The sequence below is a fragment of the Eubalaena glacialis genome, chromosome 20 (assembly GCF_028564815.1).
Source record: "Eubalaena glacialis isolate mEubGla1 chromosome 20, mEubGla1.1.hap2.+ XY, whole genome shotgun sequence".
Lineage (NCBI taxonomy): Eukaryota > Metazoa > Chordata > Mammalia > Artiodactyla > Balaenidae > Eubalaena > Eubalaena glacialis.
This window is the reverse complement of record NC_083735.1, coordinates 9,476,649-9,500,231: the sequence shown is the minus strand read 5'-3', so window position 1 is coordinate 9,500,231 and position 23,583 is coordinate 9,476,649. Positions and strand designations below refer to the sequence as shown.

General features: G+C 38.3%; 1 protein-coding gene across 1 annotated transcript in view; it reads right to left on the bottom strand.

Moving 5' to 3' along the window:
* CSMD1 (CUB and Sushi multiple domains 1) overlaps positions 1–23,583 on the bottom strand; it is a 1,818,880-nt gene that overhangs the window by 576,805 nt on the left and 1,218,492 nt on the right. The window contains exon 7 of the mRNA XM_061177359.1: positions 17,707–17,784. Within this exon, the coding sequence (XP_061033342.1) occupies positions 17,707–17,784 (78 nt within the window). The remainder of the gene's footprint in view (positions 1–17,706; positions 17,785–23,583) is intronic.

Here is a 23,583-nt window from a genome sequence, read left to right as displayed (position 1 = left end):
GGAAAAACACACCAAAACACATATCAATCAAGCTAACAAAAATTAAATTCAAAGAAAAAATATTAAAATCAGCAAGGGAAAAAACAAAAAATAACATATAAAGGAATCCCCATAAGCTTATCAGCTGATTTTTCAGCAGAAACTCTGCAGGCCAGAAGGGAGTGGCAGGATACACTTAAAGTGATGAAAGAGAAAAACCTACAACGAAGATTATTCTACCCTGCAAGGATCTCATTCAGATTTGATGGAGAAATCAAAAGCTTTTCAGACAAGCAAAAGCTAAGAGAATACAGCACCACCAAACCAGCTTTACAACAAATGCTACAGAAACTTCTCTAGGTGGGAAACACAAGAGAAGGAAAAGACCCACAAAAACAAACACAAAACAATTAAGAAAATGGTAATAGGAGAATACATATCAATAATAACCTTCAATGTAAATGGATTAAATGCCCCAACCAAAAGACACAGCCTGGCTGAATGGGCACAAAAACAAGACCCATATATATGCTGTCTACAAGAAACCCACTTCAGACCTAAGGACACATACAGACTGAAGGTGAAGGGATGGAAAAAGATATTCCACGCAAATGGAAATCAAAAGAAAGTTGAAGCAGCAATACTTGTATCAGATAACATATACTTTAAAATAAAGACTATTACAAGAGACAAAGAAGAACACTACATAATGATCAACGGATCAATCGAAGAAGAAGATGTAACAATTATAAATGTTTATGCACCCAACATAGGAGCACCTCAGTACATAAGGCAAATGCTAACAACCACGAAAGGAGAAATACACAGTAACACAATAACAGCAGGGAACTTTAACACGCCACTTACACCAATGGACACATCATCCAAACAGAAAATAAATAAGGAAACACAAGCTTTAAATGACACAACAGACCAGATAGATTTAATTGATATTTATAGAACACTCCACCCGAAAGTGGCAGAATACACTTTCTTCTCAAGTGCACATGGAACATTCTCCAGGAAAGATCACATCTTGGGTCACAAATCAAGCCTCGGAAAATTCAAGAAAATTGAAATTGTATCAAGCATCTTTTCTGAACACAACACTATGAGACTGTAAATCAATTACAGGAGAAAAACTGTAAAAAACACAAATACATGGAGGCTAAACAGTGTGCTACTAAATAACCAAGAGATCACTGAAGAAATCGAAGAAGAAATAAAAAATACATAGAAACAAATGACAACGAAAACACGATGACCCAAAACCTATGGGATGCAGCAAAAGCAGTTCTAAGAGGGAACTTTATAGCAATTCAATCTCACCTCAAGAAACAAGAAAATCTCAAATAAACAATCTAACCGTACGATTAAAGCAACTAGAGAAAGAAGAACAAAGAAAACCCGCAGTCAGAAGAAGGAAAGAAATCATAAAAATCAGAGCAGAAATAAATGAAACAGAAATGAAAACAATAGCAAAGATCAATAAAACTAAAAGCTGGTTCTTTGAGAAGATAAACCAAATTGATAAACCCTTAGCCAGACTCATCAAGAAAAAAAGGAAGAGGATGCAAATCAATAAAATTAGAAATGGAAAAGGAGAAATCACAATTGACACCACAGAAATACAAAGGATTATAAGAGACTACTACAAACAACTATATGCCAATGAGATGGACAACCACAAAGAAACGGACAAATTCTTGGAAAGGTACAATTTTCCAAGACTGACCAGGAAGAATTAGAAAATATAAACAGACCTATCACAAGTAATGAAATTGAAACTGTGATTTAAAATCTTCCAACAAACAATAGTCCAGGACCAGACGGCTTCACAGGCGAATTCTATCAAACATTTAGAAAAGAGCTAACACAGATGCTTCTCAAAGTCTTCTAAAAAATTGCAGAGGGAGAAACACTCCCAAATTCATTCTATGAAGCCACCATCACCCTGATACCAAAATGAGAAAAAGATACCACAAAAAAAGAAAATTACAGACCAATATCCCTGATGAACATAGATGCAAAAATCCTGAACAAAAAACTAGCGAACAGAATCCGACAACTCATTAAAAGGATTATACACCATGATGAAATGGGATTTATCACAGGGATGCAAGGATTCTTCAATATATGCAAATAAATGTGATACACCACATTAACAAATTAAGGAATAAAAACCATATGATCATCTCAATAGATGCAGAAAAAGCTTTTGACAAAATTCAACACCCATTTATGATAAAAACTCTCTAGAAAATGCACACAGAGAGAAATTACCTCAACATAATAAAGGCCATATATGAGAAACCTACAGCAAGCATCATACTCAATGGTGAAAAACTGAAAGCATTTCCACTAAGATCAGGAACAAGACAAGGATGTCCACTCTCGCCACTCTTATTCAACATAGTTTTGATAGTCCTAGCCGTGGCAATCAGAGAAGAAAAAGAAATAAAAGGAATCCAAATTGGAAAAGAAGAAGTAAAACTGTCACTGTTTGCAGATGACATGATACTATACATAGAAAATCCTAAAGATGCTACCAGAAAACTACTAGTACTAATCAATGAATTTGGTAAGGTTGCAGGATACAAAATTAATGCACAGAAATCTCTGGCATACCTATACACCAACAATGAAAAATCAGAAAGAGAAACTAAGGAAACAATCCCATTTACCATCGCAACAAAAAGAATAAAATACTTAGGAATAAACCTGCCTAAGGAGGCTTAAGACTTGTACTCAGAAAACTGTAAAACACTGATGAAAGGAATCATAGATGACGTAAACAGATGGAGAAATATACCATGTTCCTGGATTGGAAGAATCAATATTGTGAAAATGACCATACTACCCAAAGCAATCTACACATTCAGTGCAATCCCTAACAAACTACCAATGGCATTCTTCACAGGATTAGAACAAAAAATTTCACAACTTGTATGGAAACACGCAAGACCACGAATAGCCAAAGCAATCTTGAGAAAGACAACTGGAGTTGGAGGAATCATGCTCCCCGACTTCAAACTACACCACAAAGCTACAGTAATCAAGACAGTATGATACTGGTGTAAAAACAGAAATATAGATCAATGGTAAAGGATAGAATGCCCAGAGATAAACCCACACACATATGGTCACCTAATTAACGACAAGGGAGGCAAGAACATACAATGGAGAAAGGACAGCCTCTTCAACAAGTGGTGCTGGGAAAACTGGACAGCTACATGTAAAACAATGAAATTAGAACACTCCCTAACACCATACACAAAAATAAACTCAAAATGGATTAAAGACCTAAATGTAAGGCCAGACACTGTAAAACTCTTAGAGGAAAACATAGGCAGAACACTCTATGACATAAATCACAGCAAGATCCTTTTTGACCCACCTCCTAGAGAAATGGAAATAAAAACGAAAATAAACAAATGGGACCTAATGAAACTTAAAAGCTTTTGCACAGCAAAGGAAACCATAAACAAGACGAAAAGACAACCCTCAGAATGGGAGAAAATATTTGCAAACGAAGCAACTGACAAAGGATTAATCTCCAAAATATACAAGCAGCTCATGCAGCTCAATATCAACAAAACAAACAACCCAATTAAAAAAATGGGTAGAAGACCTAAATAGACATTTCTCCAAGGAGGACATACAGACGGCCAAGAGGCACATGAAAAGATGCTCAACATCACTTATCATTAGAGGAATGCAAATCAAAACTACAATGAGGTATCACCTCACACCAGTCAGAATGGCCATCATCAAAAAATCTACAAACAAATAAATGCTGGAGAGGGTGCAGAGAAAAGGGAACCACCTTGCACTGTTAGTGGGAATGTAAATTGATACAACCACTATGGAGAACAGTATGGAGGTTCCTTAAAAAACTAAAAATAGAACTACCATATGACCCAACAACCCCACTACTGGGCATATACCCTGAGAAAACCATAATTCAAAAAGAGACATGTGAGAGTCTGCCTGCCAATGCAGGGGACACGGGTTCAAGCCCTGGTCTGGGAAGATCCCACATGCCGCGTAGCAACTAGGCCCGTGAGCCACAACTATTGAGCCTGCACGTCTGGAGCCTGTGCTCCGCAACAAGAGAGGCCGCGATACTGAGAGGCCCGCGCACCGAAACGAAGAGTGGCCCCCACTTGCCGCAACTAGAGAAAGCCCTCGCACAGAAACGAAGACCCAACACAGCCATAAATAATAAAATAAATAAATAAATAGCATTCCCTTTAAAAAAAAAAAAAAAAAGAGAGACATGTACCACAATGTTAACTGCAGCACTATTTACAATAGCCAGGACATGGAAGCAACCTAAATGTCCATCAACAGATGAATGGATAAAGAAGATGTGGCACATATATACAATGGAATATTACGCAGCCATAAAAAGAAATGAAACTGAGTTATTTGTAGTGAGGTGGATGTACCTAGAGTCTGTCATACAGAGTGAAGTAGTCAGAAAGAGAAAAACAAATACCATATTCTAAAGCATATATATGGAATCTAAAAAAAAAAAAAAAATGGTACTGATGAACCTAGTTGCAGGGCAGGAATAAAGATGTAGGCATTGAGAATGGACTTGAGGACATGGGGTGGGAGGGTGAAGCTGGGGTGAAGCGAGAGTAGCATGGACATATATACACTACCAAATGTAAAATAGTTAGCTAGTGGGAAGCAGCAGCATAGCACAGGGAGATTAGCTTGGTGCTTTGTGATGACCTAGAGGGGTGGGATAGAGAGGATGGGAAGGAGGCTCAAGAAGGAAAGGATATGGGGACATATGTATGCATATGGCTGATTCACTTTGGTGTACAACAGAAACTAACACAGTATTGTGAAGCAATTACACTCCCATAAAGATCTATTTTAAAAAATCATTGTTATGTATCTTTGATGATTTATACTAAGGCTATTCCATTTTGCATTCAAGACAGCAGAGTAAGTAAGGGAAACAAAATTGTCCATTTTAAACCTAAAAATTTATGGCTAAACCAGAAATAAAAGGTTAAGAATTTTGAAAAAAATAAATAAGAATTTGTAAAATATGTTTCTTTTGTTCTTTATCATTTGAATTAAGCTTTATTTCCACAATTTAAATTCCCTTATATCACGATTTGTACAGCTCATTTGAATCCCCATGAAAATGTCTAATCAATCGTGAGATTATGAATGAGAACATTTTATCAGTTTCTTTGCCTTCTATATACAGGCCACATAAACTGCCAAGATTTAGGATTTAGGATTGTAAACCTAAACAGCCTGCAGGCTGTAAGCAGGTCATGGGGTTCTGGTCAATGGGGCTCACTCCACTTCTATTTAAGGCAGCCACCAGTCAGCTGTTCCTGTAGATATCATGCATGACAGCAGGCCTGGTATTGCCAAGCCTTCCTGCTTTTAAAAGAAACTAGAATCTATGTTCTCTACATGGAAGTCTATCAGCTAAAAAGGAAACTCGTTCTGCAAAAGACCCTTTGAAAAGGATGAAAAGATAAGCTACAGACAGACAGAAAATATTTGCAAACCATATGTCCAACAAAAGATTAGTATCTAGACTATATAACAAACATTCAAAACTCGACAGGAATAAAAAAACAACAAATAGAAAATGGGCAAAATATGTAAACTAACAGTTCACTGGAGAAGATATACAAATAGCAAATGAGCACATAAAACGATGTTTAACATCATTAGCCATTAAGGAAATGCAACTTAAGACCATAATGAGATATCACCAGCTATTTATCAGAATGGCTCTTTTTTTTTTTTTTTTTAATCTTAACACCAAATGCTGGAAAGGATGCTGAGAAATTGCATCACAGGTATATTGTTTGTGGGAACATAAGGTGGTACAGCCACTCTGTAAATCTGTTTGGCAGTTTCTTATAAAACTAGACATGCAATTATCATATGATCCACCAGTTACTCTCCCAGGCCTTAATCCAAGAGAAATGAAAACCCATGTTCATGGAAAACCGTTCACAGCACAAAGTTGATAGCAGTTTTGTTCTTAAGAGCCACAGACTGGAAACAAAACCAGTATCTTTCAACAGACCAGTGGTTAAACAGTGATACATCCCTGCCATGGAAAACTCCATGGCAATGAAAAGGAACCAACTACTGATACACACAACCACTTGCATGGTTCACAAAGGAGTTGTGCTAAGGGAAAAAGCCAATCACAAAAGGTCACACAGTGTAAGATTCCATGTATATGATATTCTTGAAATAACAAACTGATAGAGTGGAGAACAGCTGAGTGCTTGCCAGGTGGAGGTGGTGTGACTACCAGGAGGGCAGCACAGGGAGACTTGTGGTGATGGGGCTGCTCTGTGTCTTGATTGTGGTGGTGGTTTTAAGAATCCACACAGGTGATACAATTGTGTGGAACTACACACATGCACACACACGAGAGCGTGTAAAATTGGTGAAATACTAATAAACTCTGTGGATTGTCCCAAAGTCACTTTTCCGGTTTTGAGATTATGCTATAGTTAGAGAAATCAGGTGAAGGTACAAGACCTCCTTGTAGATTTTACAATTTCCTGAAAATCTATGATCATTTCAAAATAAAAGGGTATTTTTTGTTCTTGTTAAAAAGAGACATTGCCAACTAAGTAAAAACCTTTGAAAGACAATGTAGAGGATACATGACAGGTGTGCCAGTCTTTAGAGGGTCACCTGTGATGCAGGTAGGTGTGAGTTCACCACCCTCTCACCTGAATCGGAATGCTTCAAACAGCATCTTGTCGATGAGACTTCCCTGAATAACTGGAGGAAGATGGGCATTTCCCCTCCTCCCTCAATCTAAACAAACAGGCAGCACCCATGCTTCTTACATTTTCCCTGTTACTGAACACACTAAGTACTTCCCTCAAAATCAACATAAATTATCAGCATTATCACTATTTGATCAACATCAGTTCATTTATCTCTGAATTTCTCCTTCAGTGAGGCAGCTTTATCCATCTGGGCAAACTGATTTCTCCCTGAAAGCTGAAAGTCAAGTTCAATTTTACAATTCTGTGATTCTATAAGCACTCCAATGAAAGGACTTAATCTGAAAATATTTTCAGTGTTCTCCTTACATCTTTAAATGTGTTTTAAATAAAACGATGAGGCTTACGAGATGTGTATCTTTTCTGAATTCCCCTTGATGTTCTGAGTACTCCTTGATTTTTAACTCCCGACTCTCCTATATCTATCTTTATATCAGGACTAATTAATTTAACTGGCCGACTTAGCTTCCTTGTGTATAGAATGGAGGGCTTTAATTTAATTCATAAAGGAGCTACCATGATTAATTAGCTTAATCCTTAGAGCTTCTGATTGAAGTTACTCACTAGCAAACATTTGACCATATAAGATAATTAAATTACACCGAAATAGCAAGTCCCTCTTCTAACTACTACTGGAATTATGTACCTGTACCAACACACAAACACCAATAGTCCCACAATTCTCTAGTTTCAGAGTTGTTTTCACCCAATTATATGGGAAGATTAAGTTATTTTATAAAATTTGATACTAATGTATGTGATATGTTGGGCTTCTAAAAAATAAGTGATGGAAATGCTGATGTACACTGTTCTTTCAAGTCTACCATAATCTGTAGGTTGTTTTCCGTTCACTGTTTGTAATAAAAGAATGCATTCTCCAGTCATTTTGCAAAGTGAGTTTGTCCCTTTAGTTAATCGATTATGCTCTATAACTGTATGCTGAACCCATTTAAAAAGGATTTTACTTCCTACTAGGGTTACAGTACAATTGAACCATCTATAATCCAATCAAGCTACATCTTGTTTCACATATTTTAATAATCCTTTTTTTCTAGTTACTTAAGAAATTATATACGTAAATGGCGTGATAAATCATTGATGCACCACCTAGCCTTGCTTCTAGTTACCAGTGATGCCATTCTTCCCAATGTATCTAGACAGCAGTTCCCTTCCCAGCAAGATTTTCCATAGCATTTTAAAAGATATTTTAGCTCCTGCAGTGACAAAGGCCTATTTAGAAACTGCAAGCATAATTTACTTACCTGATTTATGAAGCAATTTGTACAATCTACTATATTCATGCTAGATGGGAATGGATCTTTGTTAAGAAAACAAGGATCTTTAACAATTGCAAAATTTCATATTGCTACATTTTATGATGGAACAAAGCAGATTGGGGCAATTATCCCTCGTGTTTTATTAAACCTTGATACAACTGTTAGAGGTTAATGGGGCTATATTTTTTCCACTGTCAAAGTCTGCTCTAAAGCAAGATCTAGAGCACTTAGTGCCAGAAATTCAGCACAGAGAATAGCAGACACGCCTTTTCCTGCAGCAGTTTTACAAATCACTCTAGTCTACTACCATTCAAATAAATCACCCATTAATAATAGAGCAATAAAGTCCTCTAAAAACAAAACCTGATGATGGGTGGCATTTCCAGCAATTTAATAACAACCTTAGTGACTATAACAATATTAATATAAAACAAAATGTGTGTTTTTTTTTTTGTAACTGGGTAAAGCAAATCCTGTTAATTTTTGAAGATTATTCAAGTGGGGATTCATGAAACCACAATATACCCAGTTACCTAGGAAAGTATGGTGTGATGAAAATGCCAGTTGGAAATTATTTCTGGAATAAAGTTTCAGAGGTGGAAACCACACAAAGCATCATCGACGGCTGATGAGATTAAGGGACGTGGCATGACTTCTGTTCCCTGGATAGCTTGTCTTAGAAGCCTTATTAATGGAGTCACTCAGGTTTCTTAATAGCCTCCCTCCATTCTCCTTCCCTCATCCCATCTCCCTCATGTCCGCAGCCCTCTTCAAGCACCAAATCTGGAGTAGCACTTGGAGAACTGCAGGGCTGGCTTTCATTGCAGTTCTTCAAATGCCCTTTCTAAAAGCCAGCATGCCCTAGTCATCAATTCAGTAACAAATGGACTCATCCAGCAGTGGAAGAGAGGAAAATTAGTGTATTGTAGAATATTTTCTGACCTACTAGAGCACAGAATCTAGATTGACAATGAGATTTTATTGCCAAATGCCATCACCTTGTGACAGAAATTTGAAAAAGATTAATTTCTCATGGTTTTAACGTTTCTTTCCATGCAGTGGGCATAATGATTCTAAGACTATAGTACTTTATTGTAATCGACCAGCTATTTAATTATTTGTGCCTTGTTCATATACTACATATAATTTTGATAATAAGCATGATTTTCTCTTAACCACTGCCAAGCACATGTCTATAAATTAGAGGTTCAAGGAATTCAGTCATTGACGAGGTGTAATATAGAAAGCACGGTGTCTTGGCTTGCAAAGGACCTAATTTAATATTGCTTTACATCTTCCCTGTGGATTCTGACTTTTTATGGGTTGATCTACTACTATTTTGAAAGCTAATAAATTTCTATTTTTACTCAATGCTCAATAAGGGTTGCTATCTTTATTACAGCACTCATCTGATAAATATTTACATAACTTGAAATACCAGTAGACTGTAATTTCCTCTAGGGAAGGAACATATTTTGAACATCTCCATGACAGCTATTTGTCTTTCCTCAGTCTGTGACTGGTGAATGCACGATTAAGATGTGAAATACAAAGACCTAACTGAAGAAGAGTATGACATCACTTTGTCACACTTCTTCAGGCCACCAAATAACTAGGAAACTCAGTCGTTCAATGGACAAATGTTTATTGAGCAACTGCTGTGTGCCTGAGACTCTGCTGAGTCCTTGGTAGATATCACTGAAGAGGGCAGACAAAAATATCTACCTTCAAAGAGACTGTATTCTAGTGGGGGGAGTGGAAGAGACAGGAAGTAAATAAGAATATATATATATACTTAATATAGGATTATTTACACATTATATAATACATTATATGACATATAATATGTATTATGTTATACATTATATTGTACACATCATACATCACATAATATAGAATGCACACCTTATGTACACTATATTACACATAATGTTCCCCATACACACCCCCACACATTCATATAAATGCACACACTAATATGCACACATACATACAAAAATAAGCATGATATATATGATACACTATGATAAGTGATACAGAGAAAAGCAGAACAGGTAACAAGAGGGGGTAAAGTGATGTATGGGCAAGGTGTGTGAAAGTTAGCTAGGGTGACCAGTGAGAGCCTACGGAGAAGGTAATTTTTGAGAAATGATCTGAAGGGAGGGAGGGATGAGTGGGGAGACCATTTCAGACAGGAAACAGAGGAGAAAAGACTGGGGTGGGAGTGTGTCTGAGATCCTTAAGAAACAGCCCCAAAGCTAGTGGACAAGGGCCAGAGGGAGAGGGGATGGGGTGGGGAGGTAAGGAGGTCCTGTAGGTCTCTGTAAGGAATGTGGGTTCATTTTGGCTGTGATGCGATGGCGCTGAAGCGTTTTGAGTGGAAGAATGATGTGATTCCACGGATATTCCCTCCTGATCCCTCTGGATGAGGTATGGAGATCTCGACTGCAGGGAAACAGGCAGAGACAGGGAGACGGGGTGAGGTTGATGCAGTAATACACCTAAGGACATTGGTGGTTTGGAGGTAAAGAGAAGTGGTCGGCTTTTGACACATGCTGGGAGGCAGCAGGCTGGCTGGTGTCTGGGGGCAGGGGTGGTGCCAGGCTCTAGGTCCCTAACAGGAAAAGCAATGGCCTTTTTCTGAGACGGGAAAGAGATGCCTATCACACGTGGGCATGAAAATCTTGGGTGGGCAGGTGGATATAACAGTCTGGAAATCTAGAGAGAAGTCTTGGGTCATTAATCAGACATGCCTCTTTCCGCTCTGGGAGTGGATCACACTGAAACTACTTTCCAAATGATGAAAATTATTGGGATGGCTTGCCTTTTCTTTATCTCTCATTTTGCCCCTATTAATAAAGATTAAGGGTTTCTTTTTTCCTTTTCCTTAACTTCCACTAATCCCTGTTTATGGAGAAAGGATTGAAAGGAGAGACTTTTCCTGGGCTGAGCCCATTTTTGGCTGACAGGAAGGGAAGAAGTTATGCGAGACATAAGATTAACCTTTTTTTTCCCCTCTTAGCACACTGGAATATAAGTAAAAAGAGAATACTACATACTAGTATATTCCATTTGCTCTTAAGTTATCTCAAACATAAGAAAACGACGACTATGAACGCAGCAATTTTAGTGACAAGTGGATAATACAGTATGACCCAGCAAAGATGTGAAAGTCACTTATTATGGTATATTTTAGAAAGTGGATTAATGAGTCACACCATGTTAAAAAGATAAATCAAACATTATATCATTAGGATTGCATCTTTAACTCTTTAAAGTCGTTAAGGCATCATTTTGCACTGTTGTCCAAAAAGTGGAACTACAAAAGTTTTAAAATGTGCCCTTCCAAATAATTATGTCCAAGACAAAAGAAAAACCAGAGAAAAATGGAACTATTGTTATTATAAAAGACAATATTTGATCAATTGCTTTTCATTAACAGGGCTATTTGACAACTTTGAATAAATATCATTCTGTTTTGCTTCACGTATTTTTTAAAGGTAGGAAAAAATTGCCCATGGAAAAAAAGGCAATGAAATAAATGGTTTATAGTCAAAAGTAGAAGACTCTTAGGGTCATTTATTTCATAATGGTCTGTTGTTGTTTTTTCCCAAGGGTTTATAAGACAATGCATTATACTTTTCCATTTTTCCACAATGTTTAACTTGGCTTTACATTAAATAATGACTCTGAACCCAATGTCCTATCCTGCTTGGGTATAAACTGTTGTAACTGCAAATGCTCAATACACCACCGTGCCATCAATTTATCTGAGTGAGTTACAACAAATCAGTATTGAATTTGTAAAGCCATTGGTCTTTAATTTTACATGGGGAGAACAATCTCTAGGCGGAAAATAACAACCAAGGTTTTTGCTTGCCCTTCTCCCTACAGATTTTTATATTTTGGAGTTAGAAGGGCAGTAATGGATTACCTACCTTCCTGACTCTCACACTTAGGTTGCTAACATTGTATTCTGTGGAGGAGAATGTCAAGGAGAAGAGGAAGAAAGTCATCCACAGTTACCACCATTTAAAAAGGATGGCAATTTAACAATCCTATGTTATCGAGAGGTTCCAATCCCAGAATAACGAGAAGCCTTCCATCACTCAGTGATGCAAGGAAGATGGGGGGTGTCGACTGAATTTATTCCAGGTGCCCTTCCTGCTGCATGTTGCCCAATTATCCTTCAATCCTTTAAAGCTTTAAATAATGAGAAATTTAGAGCATTATGCAGAATTAATACCTTAATTATCTTTGGGTTTTCCTGAAAACATCATCAATCAGTAATGAATGAGACTGATGAAAAAACCCAACTTGTAAGTCATTTCATTCTAAGAATTAATGTAGGAAATCACCCTCACTGTATAGATGAGTTGAAATATCTCCACAGCCTTTCACATTACTCCACTCTACGTGGTTAAGTTGATGCATGTTAAGGACTAAAGTGAACTGCTAAGGGTTAACTGGTAACATGAAATCAGGGCAGGATGGAGGAACTGATTGACTTAGTGATTCCAGGGCAAAATTCACAAAGGATTCATCAGCTCCCACTGAGGGGAGTAAAAGAGAAAATCTGTAGGGCTTTTGCTCCACAATATGGATATTTTTCCTTCCTTCATTTATTTAATCAGTAAATACTTGCTAAGTGCTGGCTAGCCTCGGCCATCAGAGGATGAGGAAGTGTGTAATTCAGTGTGGGTGTCAGACAAGAAGCACTTCCCAGAGAACTCAGCTCTCAAGCGGCTCATTGTGGACCAAACGTATAAACCAAAGCAGATCTAGGGAGAAAATGGGGAGACATGCTGAGAATAGGCTGGAATCCGGGACCGTGTGATACAGGCACCACCTATCCTTCAAATAGAACAATGAAGAGCTTGCTTTTTAATCTATGTACCAGCTACTGTATATTGGTATAAACTTTTTTAATGTACTAGTCACAAAATCCTTTCTTTCCCGTTATAACACACGATACATATTCCCTCAATTCAGCACTGGAATGACCTAACTGCTGTGATCCTAGCAGTCTTCCATCACTAAACTACAAATTCCTTCTGGTGGTCTGTGAAATCCTTCCCTCCCCCTGTCCAGGGCCTCCAGCTCTTTTCCCAGCACTTCCTAGATTCCCTCCTGATGCTCAGGGGACTGTCAGGAGGAGTTAACCAAGCTTCGTCTGAAATTGCAGGAAGGCATGGCTCCTTGCCTGGTCTAGTGCTTTGTTTTTAACCATCTGGATCTTTGGGTAGAGTTTGCCCTCAGTGGTTCACCAAAATCTTGACCGCTTTCCATCATCTTAAACAGGGTCCCAACAGGAAATAACTGCCACCCTCAAGGAGAGTAATGTACACCAGTATTCCTTACAAAGGGGCTGCTTGTATCTGAGTACACCTAGAGATGCCACCAGGGGTAGTGTAGACACTTGGAACAAGGTAACAGTCAAGCTCTTATCACCCCCTGGGCTGGAAGCAACAGGGGAGAAAATGAGCCCTGAAAGCCAGAGGGAAAGACCACTGTAGGGTCAACCCCTTTGAAAGGAGCTGTGACCTTTGGCCTCTGCACCTTCGAGCACAGCCAGCTTGAGGGGATTTTGCAAGAGTGATAAATACCCGGACCTCACAATCATGCTTCCCTCCAATCGGCTGCTGGGGCTTCTTACTGGCAGAACACAACTCACAACCACAAGAGGACAGCTGTTTTTTTTTTAGTTTCCACATATAAGTGATATCATATGATATTTGTCTTTCTCTGTCTGGCTTACTTCACATAGTATGATAATCTCCAGGCCCATCCATGCTGTTGCAAATGGCATTATTTCATTCTTTTTAACAGCTGAGTAATATTCCATTGTATATATATGTACCACATCTTCTTTATTCATTCACCTGTCAATGGACATTTAGGTTGCCTCCATGTCTTGGCTATTGTAAACAGAGACGGGGAGGGATAGATTGAGAGTTTGGGATTGACACATACACACTACTATATTTAAAATAAACAACCAGGACCTACTGTATATCACAGGGAACTCTGCTCAATACTCTGTAATAACCTAAATGGGAAAAGAATTTGAAAAAGAATAGATACATGTATACATATAACTTAGTCACTTTGTTGCACACCCGAAACTAACACAACATTGCTAGTCAACTATACGCCAATATAAAATAAACATTTTTTTAAAAAAGAGGACAGTTGTTACCGTCATCCATTCCTGTCAGGTTGTAATTAAATAAGCTCCTCACTGGTGCTTGGTAGCAGACACAGTCTTAGATTAGGGGGTAAAGGGATAATTACACAGCCTTTGCTGTCACATTTCTTACTCTGTAAGGCATCTCAAGAAGACGACTCATAAATTAAAAACGTCTATATACAATGAAAACTACCAAAATAGAGATCCACACAAGTGAGGTGGGATGATAGCTAACAGTGGCTGTCAGACCCTACACTAAGCATTTTTTGAGTATTTTGTTATATCCTTTTCCAAACCCTCAGGTGGAGGAACTGAGGCTCAGGGCAGTTACGCACCCTGTGCCAGAGAGGCCTGTATGCTTGAATTTAACCTCGAGAACAGCAGAGGCTGTGGTCTCCAAGAGAAACCCAGCTCTCAGGGTAAACCAGAAATACAGAAACTACAGTTTATTGAATTAGGTGTGAAAAATAACGAGGCCAATACCAAAGGCACCACATTTAATATAAATACTGAATGTAAATAAATTAGCTAATCTGTGTATAAATGGTTTAATAATAGTGTCAGTAACTGACACATCTGCAGCAAGTGTCACCACATGTATAAAATATATGCATCACCTTCATGTTCCCTCTCACACCCCATCAAAACGGTAAGGGGTTCACCACTTCCTAGGTGAAGGCTGTTTCCTGGGTGAGGCTTCAGGGGCCTGTGTTCTGGGCTCACCTCCTATGAGGAACCAAACTATTTCCTAAGATCTTAGAAAACAAGTTCAATGCTCTGGATCTTACCTCCTCCTCCAGCAAGTAAGATCCCGGCTGTTTAGATCCTTGGTTGACCTACTGTGAATACAGTCTTTATGTCTCCTGTTTGTGTATGGAAAGTTCCTAACGGGTATGGCTGGTGGAATGCCCACTATATTCTGTATACTGGAACAAGCAATTTACAAATACCTTGCTTCATCTACTCAAAAAGAATCATTACCATTTTACTTTTATAAATGATAAAACTTGGACTTGAATACGATACATACTTTTACAACTATTGAATCCTTGTCTCTCTAGCTTCAAAGCCTATGTCCTTTTCTCTATGAAGCACTTAATTTAGTTTCCTCAGCCACATCTTCTGCACAAATAACGTTTTACCATTTATTACACTGCTGATCTCAGAAGGCATTCCTCATTTCCTCTAATGATTAATTTTCAAGTCTAACAAAAAAATAGTTTAATACTGTTGGGAGAAAGGACAGAACACTTTCTAACACCAATGAGTTATGACTCATTTGTCAATTTGTGTTCAGATAAGGACCCACACATATTCTTTTTATAAAAAAAACTTCTACCTGAATGTTACACTAGCAGATAAATTTGATGTCTACTTGACTGCTATCAGACCTTATGTTGATTTGAGGTAAGGGTTCACCTGATGTGTAGTTCTATGTTACTGTGGATCATTTCTGCAAGGTTTTTATCCATAAAATATAAATTTCAAAATAACTATACATACCACATCCCCCATTCTATTGAACATTCCAAACTAACGAGAACAAAATATTAAAACTTTATTTTAAAAGAATGACCTTTCTTCCTGTCCTCCAGTAGTTTTGTCCTTCACTATTTATAAGTCCAGTTTAATTTGAACAATACTGCCCATGATTATCCAACAAGAAGTACAATGAAAACAGGAAGTGCATTTACAGGTTGATTTGTGTATATGTGTGAGACCTAAGGGCCTGAATTGCAGTCAGAGACTGGAGGATCCCCCTTGAATAGACTGTGTGTGTCCCCAAAATTCATATCTTGAAGCCCGGACCTCCAAGGTGATGGTATGTGGAGGTGGGTCCTTTGGGAGGTGATAGGTCATGAGGGTAGAGACCTCATGAATGGGACGAGTGCCCTTATAAGATACCGAAAAAGTGATCTCTCCCTCTCTCCACCTTATGAAGACACAGTGAGAAGACAGACTGCTGTCTGTGTTAGGAAGTGAGTCCTCATCAGACATTGAGTCGACCAGCACCTTGATCTTGGACTTCCCAGCCTCCTGAACTATGAGAAATAAATTTAAATCACCCAGTCTATATTATCTCAAAATGTCTAAGACACACCTGTGTCTGAAGCCTACATCCTAGGGGTCTGGGTTTACCTCTCTGTCCTCCCCAAGTGCCAGAGGACAGGGTCATTATACAGAGTCGACGGACTATTGTTACACAGGCAATCACTAGGAAGCCATAAAATAGGGATATTAAGAAAGCAGAGGTAGGTCAATCTGCAATGTGATTTTTAAATGATTATTATTGTTGTTTGCATTTGCTTTTTAGTTTTAATGTGATATTTGTCATGGATAAAACCTCACACACAAGCCCAATATATCACGCAGATAAAAGTAGAGTTGGTTGAACTGAGGGTGCTCCAAATGACCTCAAGCGTCCTGCCTGTACCAACTGCTAGTAGTGGCAAACCAAATAAAATACATAGATCCCAACCACTGGGATTCTTCACCAAGAGAGCAGGTCAGCGGGAACACCACAAGAAGAAGTCACCACGAATGAATAGAAAAGGTACCCCAAGAGGCTGAAAATTTTAAAAAGAACATGGTGCAGGGGAAAGAACCACCCTGGAAATAAACCCACTTGAGAATCTCAATGGAGCCTTCTAATCTGCAGTGAGCAGGACAGGCAAACCCACAGTGAAACTGTGACAAAATGCAGAGGTTAAGAACACAGGACTGAGGGAACAGGAGGAAACAGCTAACTGTGCCTGGAGAAGTCAGGAAAGGGTTCCAATGGTGAGGCTCTAAGACCACCTGGGCTTCTGCATGCAAGGAAGGTGGCGAGGACACTTCTAGCAAAGGCACACATGACACAGTCTATTGGTCCTTTTGGCTAAATTATGGTGAAGGGTGTTAAGGAAGAGATACCAGAAAAGTAGGTGTCAGGGGACACTTTCATTCATCCAACAGCTATAGGCCGAGTGCCTACTATGTGCTGGGCACATCCAGATAGAACCCTATACATGTGGTCTTCATATTCTGGTTTTCTTTGAAGGGGTATAGATGTTGCCTGCAACTATTTTATTCTTTAGTTCACAGATGATCAAGAACATTTTAATAGGAGAATGACAAGACAAGACTCCTGTGCCCCGAAGATCAATCTGGTATGTGTGGTATATACTAGAATGGAAAGAGAAACTGGGATCAAAACACCTGAGAGTGGAACAGCTGTTTAACAGAGAAATCTGGAAGGTCCAGTCTCAGTGACTGATGAGGGTAGAGAGCAAAGACGGGTTTGAGATGCATTCAGGAGATAAGATGAATACACAGTGTAGATTCTCTCTCCCAGCAAATACTTTGAAGGTAGGAAAGCAGAACGAGATGAAGTGGGAAAGGCAGTTTATAGAATTACCTCTCCGGAACCGCTCCCTCTAATGGACATATCAATCCTCATACAGAAAGAAAGAGGACTTACAGACGGAGTTTTTATGGCTACTGTCCTTGCTGGGAAGCATCTTGACTCCTCTTGACTTCAATTCAATCGCCTTTTTCACTGGAAGAAACAAAATAAAACCATTATTAGGTACGACTCAGAGAGATATCATAAAATTGCGTTCTATCTTCACAGCATTTCCAGTCATAACTGCTTTCTTACCAACCCCTGGAATATGGGACGTATTCTAAGGGGTGAATGATGCAAAGCAAATAAAGTATAAGAGCCTATGAATAATTAATACAAGTCTATCAACCAGCAAGATCATATCTTATGATAGCAGTGTCAGAAGCTAAAAATAGTATGTAGTAAGATTACCATCTACACCCAAAGCTGCTTACTACCAGCGATGGCAAATTCTACAAATCATTATCATTTCGCCAAATGACCCAGTAGACTGCTCTCTCAACTTACATGCAGTGACTAGGGTTTTCTAAATTTGCTACATACATGAAAAATTTTGAAGAAAAATGAAATTTATTCATTCATTCACTCATCTAGTCATTTAATCACTCAAAGTTTAACAAATATCCATCGATGGGAAGCTAGTAGGAGGAAATGTTCTAAGTGTGGGTGATTAAATGCTAAGAACACCAGTACTTACAGACCCTCGTAACCTACAAGCAATATAAAAAATGTATGACATTGGTTTCTAAAGTCATAGTTCTCAGGCTTTAAGTTTCTTGACTTTACTAGGTTCTGCATTAAATATTTTAAGAAGTTCCACTTTTGTGGTCATTTCTGGGGAAAAAAAGTGGGAAGTCATTTGTGGGAAGAAAATAGATAATATTTTAATTTAAAATTTTCTGTTTTGAATATTAAAATTATATCTTTATTAAAATTAAATATTTTAATTTAAAGATTTCTGATTTACATATTTACATATGATTTACATATATGGACCTAGAGTAGCGTGAAGACCTGGGCTCAAATCTTTGCTCACAACTTGGTAGCTATGTGGCCTGTGTAAGTTACTTAACTCAGAGCCTGTTAATTTATCTGCAAAAGGAGTGTGATGGTTACTTTTTATGTCTACTTGACTGGGGTCCAAAGTGCCTAGATATCTTGTCAAATGTTTTCCTGGGTGCTTCTGTGAAGGTGGTTTTTGGATGAGATTAAGTTTTAAATCCACAGACTGAGTAGAGAAGATTGCCCTACCTCCATGTGGGTGGGCCTTATCTAATCAGCTGAAGACCAGAATAGAACACAAAGCTGACACTTTCCTGGGCAGAAGAGAATTCTTCAGGCCTGACTGCCTTCATACTGGGTTATAATTTTTTTTCAATATTATTGCTTTTTTTCCTTCCAATTTTATTGAGATATAATGCACATACAGCACTGCATAAGTTCAAGGTGTACGGCACAATGATTTGACTTACATGTATAATGAAATAATTACCACAATATGTTTAGTAAACATCCACCATCTCATATTGATACAAAATAAAAGAAAAAGAACAAAATTTCTTTCTTGTGATGAGAACTCTTAGGATTTATTTTCTTAACTTTCATATATAACATACAGCAGTGCTAATTATATTTATCAAGTTATACATTACATCCCTAGCACTTATTTATTTTATAACTGTAAATTTGTACCTTTTGACTGCCTTCAACTAATTCCCCCTCCCTCCACCCCTCGCCTCTGATAAATGCAAATCTCATCTCTTTTCCTATAAGTTTGTTTTTCTTTGCTTGTTTTTTGAAGTATAACTGACCTAAAACACTATGTCAGTTCCTGGTGTACAACACAGTGATTTGATATTTCTGTACATTTCAAAATGGTCAGCACGATAAGTCTAGTTACCATCTGTCACCGTACAAAGATGCTACATAATTACTGACTATATTCTCCATACTGTACATTTCATCCCTGTGACTCACTTATTTTGTAATTGGAAGTTTGTGCCTCCTAATCTCCCTCACCTATTTCTCTCCCTCAACCCCTCTTCTTTGGCGACCACCGGTTTGTTCTCTGTGTCTTTGACAATGTTTCTGTTTCATTACATTTGTTCGTTTGTTTTGTTTTTTAGATTCACATAAAAGTAAAATCATCCAGTATTTATCTTTGTCTGACTGCCTTCATAGTGGGATATTAATTTTTTTTCCTGCCTTCAGATTCAAACTGAAACGTTGGCTTTTCCCGGGTCTTTGTCCTGCCAGCCTTTGAACTAGAACCACACCACTAGCTCTCTTGGTCTCCAGCTTACTGACTCACCCTGAAATCTTGGGACTTCTCAACCTCCATAATTGTGAGAGACAACTTCTTATATTTCTTATATAGGATGGTATGATATATATCATCCTATTGGTTCTGGTTCTCGAAACAGCCCTGACTAATACAATGGGCATGCTGATATCAAATGCAGGGGAACAGATATGTGTTCCCTGCACTATAATGAATGCACCATATTTAGGAGCAGACGCTGGACGTTGTGGGCTCTGTACACGACAGTGTTTGTTGCTGTTTTTGGATCACTTGCATTCACATGGCTTCCCCAGAGGAGAGATTGTCCTTCCATCGCTGATGTTACTGGACATTTGTTCCCTCTCCCCGTCCCTGCCCCTGGTCACTGAATTTTCTGACCCTCTGGGTACCACGTGTCTGTGGCTCTACCTCTCAAGGCCCTCATCCCACTTCCCATCTGGCCTCTGTACACTACCTTATCTGACATTTGTACACTACCTTATATTTAAGGAAGCATCTTCAAACACACCATGGTATTTAACTCTTTCCACAACCCACTGAAGTAGGTATTGTGAAGATCCTTACTCACATTAGGAAATCAAGGTTCACAGATTTGTTGAGAGGACATAGGGAGTAAGATGTGGGATTTGCAATTAAATCTTCCCACTCAGAACCCAACACCCTTCATTGTATTCTGCCCACTTGACAATGGAAGGCATGGAGGTAGCAACTATAGGATCCCGACACCTGGAAAGAAGCTGAAAACGCCGAAGAGCTCTGTGCCTGGAATTCAAATCATCGCAGCATTACCAGGGTTAAACTGCCAGGACAGTCTATTGACTCTGCTATTTCTTTTCTCTCTGCACTAACAAAATAAAAGCTGATTCTCTCCCATTTCCCACCTTCCTCCCAAAACCCAAGCTTTTGAATTCAAGGAGAGAAGCAATTTCCTCACGTTGGTATTGACAATTCCTTTCCTTGTCAAAGGAGGCATTGAAGAAAACCTCTCCAAAGGAGGGAATTATAGGAAGTTGCTTCAGAAGCAAGGGGAGGGGCTGGCATTTGAGCAGGTTCAGGACCAGGTGGGGAGATGGCGGCTTTCACCAGTGCTGAGATGCATGACAACTACAGGTAAGCCATGGACGCAGGGCATCTGATGTTTGGAAACTGGTCACAAGGTACTGAGGGTGAGGCAGGGGCCATCTCTGATGGGGCCTGTGGTCAAGCTGAGGGATGGCCTCTCGATGGATGTCCAGGAGAAGAGGACCAAGGAGCACTCCTGTGATGGGGAGCATCATGCCTGAGAGGACGTCTTGGGATGCTATGGAATGAGGTGTGTGTGTGGTGGGGTGCTGCAGCATGGTGTAGAAAATGGGAGGACCCAGACAGTGATAGATGCCGGATGTTCCCCAGTGGACTAAGAGGAAGACTCAGGGTCAGATATGATTAGACAGAGGTATTGATCTTTGCTATGGAGCCATTTTATAACCATTGCACCAACATAATGGCAAGCTGGTACTATTTCTAGCCCCCCCCATCCCTCATCTGCTGCATCTTTCCTTGAACATGGACATCTCTCTGCCCAGCCCTGAGGGGAGGGAAGGAGGAGGACTCTGGATGGAGGACAGGAGGGGCTTCAGGGAGGTGATGAGGGGAAAGACCCTTTGAGGAGGGTCCCTTCCTTTTCTTCACAACATTGCCAAGAACCAGGGCTGTCCAGAAAGAGGATGTGTTAACTTGAAACAAGTTAGAACTCAGAGGAGGGGAGAATCTACAGCAGTACAGCACCATCGTACTGAAGGAAAAAAAAAAAAAAGTTCCCTGGTGGATGTCAGCTTCACTCAGCTACATACAGCTACTTTCTGTCCTTTCCAGGGAGAATGTCCACGACTGACCCCTAATTAAGCTCAGCCTGCTCCTTGGACCCTCCCAGCTCCCTCCTCCGGCCCCAGAGGCAAGAAGTCAGAGTTCACTGTGATCTTCCACACACATCAGACTTCTCTCAGGAAACCCAATCCTACCATCTCCCTCTGGTGTCCTTGGAAATTCCTGTACCAGATGATAGAATTCAATGTCTAACACCATAGTTTACCCATAATGAGGAGCTCAGAAAATTCCAAATGAACAAATAAAATGCAAAATTGTTTCAAACAAACTTAATTTACTAAATACAGGGACGGACACCATTGAGAAACCTCACAAACCACAGAGGAAATTGTTTCAAATATATACACCAACTACTGACAAACTGAAGAAATCAGGGTTTGGAATTTAAAATATAAGCCATTTTTTTGGACTTATTATTAACTCAGAGGATTATCGTGATTTTATTAATACTTCTCCAGGCTAAAAAATTCCCTCTAAGTGGCACGTGAAAAGAATATTCACAATTATTGATAGCAATAATAGTGAAATCCTTGGAAATCCTTTGAGTTGCGAGAGCTTACTATACAGGTGCGTGCACACACACACACATATATATACTTTCACATTTATTTTATATTTCATTTATATGTTATGTATTTTTACATATTACACACTATATATTTAATATGTTATATATTAAATATTTTACATATTATATATATTATTGTTGTATAAATATTTTACATTTATTATATATAAAATAATGTGTAAAATATGTATATAACATACATAAATTAATCTATTGCGCTTTCTTATTGTTAGAAATGTTCTTGTTATCTAACTTAATTTGTCTTATAATTATTTAATCAATAGCTTTCTATTAAATTTGGTAAGCAATTACAGTCCATAAGCTATTAATCTTTTGTATTTATCAATACACTGTCCTTTTATATTGTCATCTTAGCAGATATGATAATTCAAATTCCATTATTTATGTTACCTTATTCTTGAATTAGGAAAACAAAATATTTCAGAAAAATATTTTTGGTTCATGTGTTGTTTGGAAAATATTTTGTTTTCTTTTATTATTGGGGAAAAAAAATCTAAACTTCTGGATTATGTCAGAGGTTTTTGTTAATCTTTTTCATTTTGAAGAGAAAAATAAATGATTTGAAAATAATATATTTTGAGGAATCCCAGTGGTTTGCATTCTTTCACTTACTGTAAGGCTTACATTTTTTCCTAAGCATTTACACCATAATATTTTAGAAATACTTTCAAAATATTAATTTGCTTCATTAATAGATCCAATTATAGCAACCCTTAAATCGTTTAACATTTCTTCATTAGATTTTATGTGTTTTATATTGACGAAGAATCATCAAAATTCATATCACTTTATATTTTTAACACATATTTAAAAATTTTTTTAAACTGTATCAAAGTATCTCTAAGAATCTCTAAGAATCACTAAATATTTCAGTATGGACCCACTTTCCTATTCTCTGTTAATTATATAAATGCATAGCTCATGTTGATGCTGATAAAAATCAGTTTAATCATATGACCTTATATGGTTGTTATCGTGGATGACGGAGCCATTCCCATCTAAAACCAGAGCCTCCACCTCTGCACTGGGGCTCATCACCTCAATAACATGGTGCCATCATTTTCCTCCTTCCTCACAATCATTCTTTCTTTTCTGCTTGATCAATCCCATTATTATACAAACATGTTTCACTTCCCATCTTTAAGAACCGAGACAAAGCAAACAAGCAAAAAGGCAAGCATGCAAGCAGCGAACA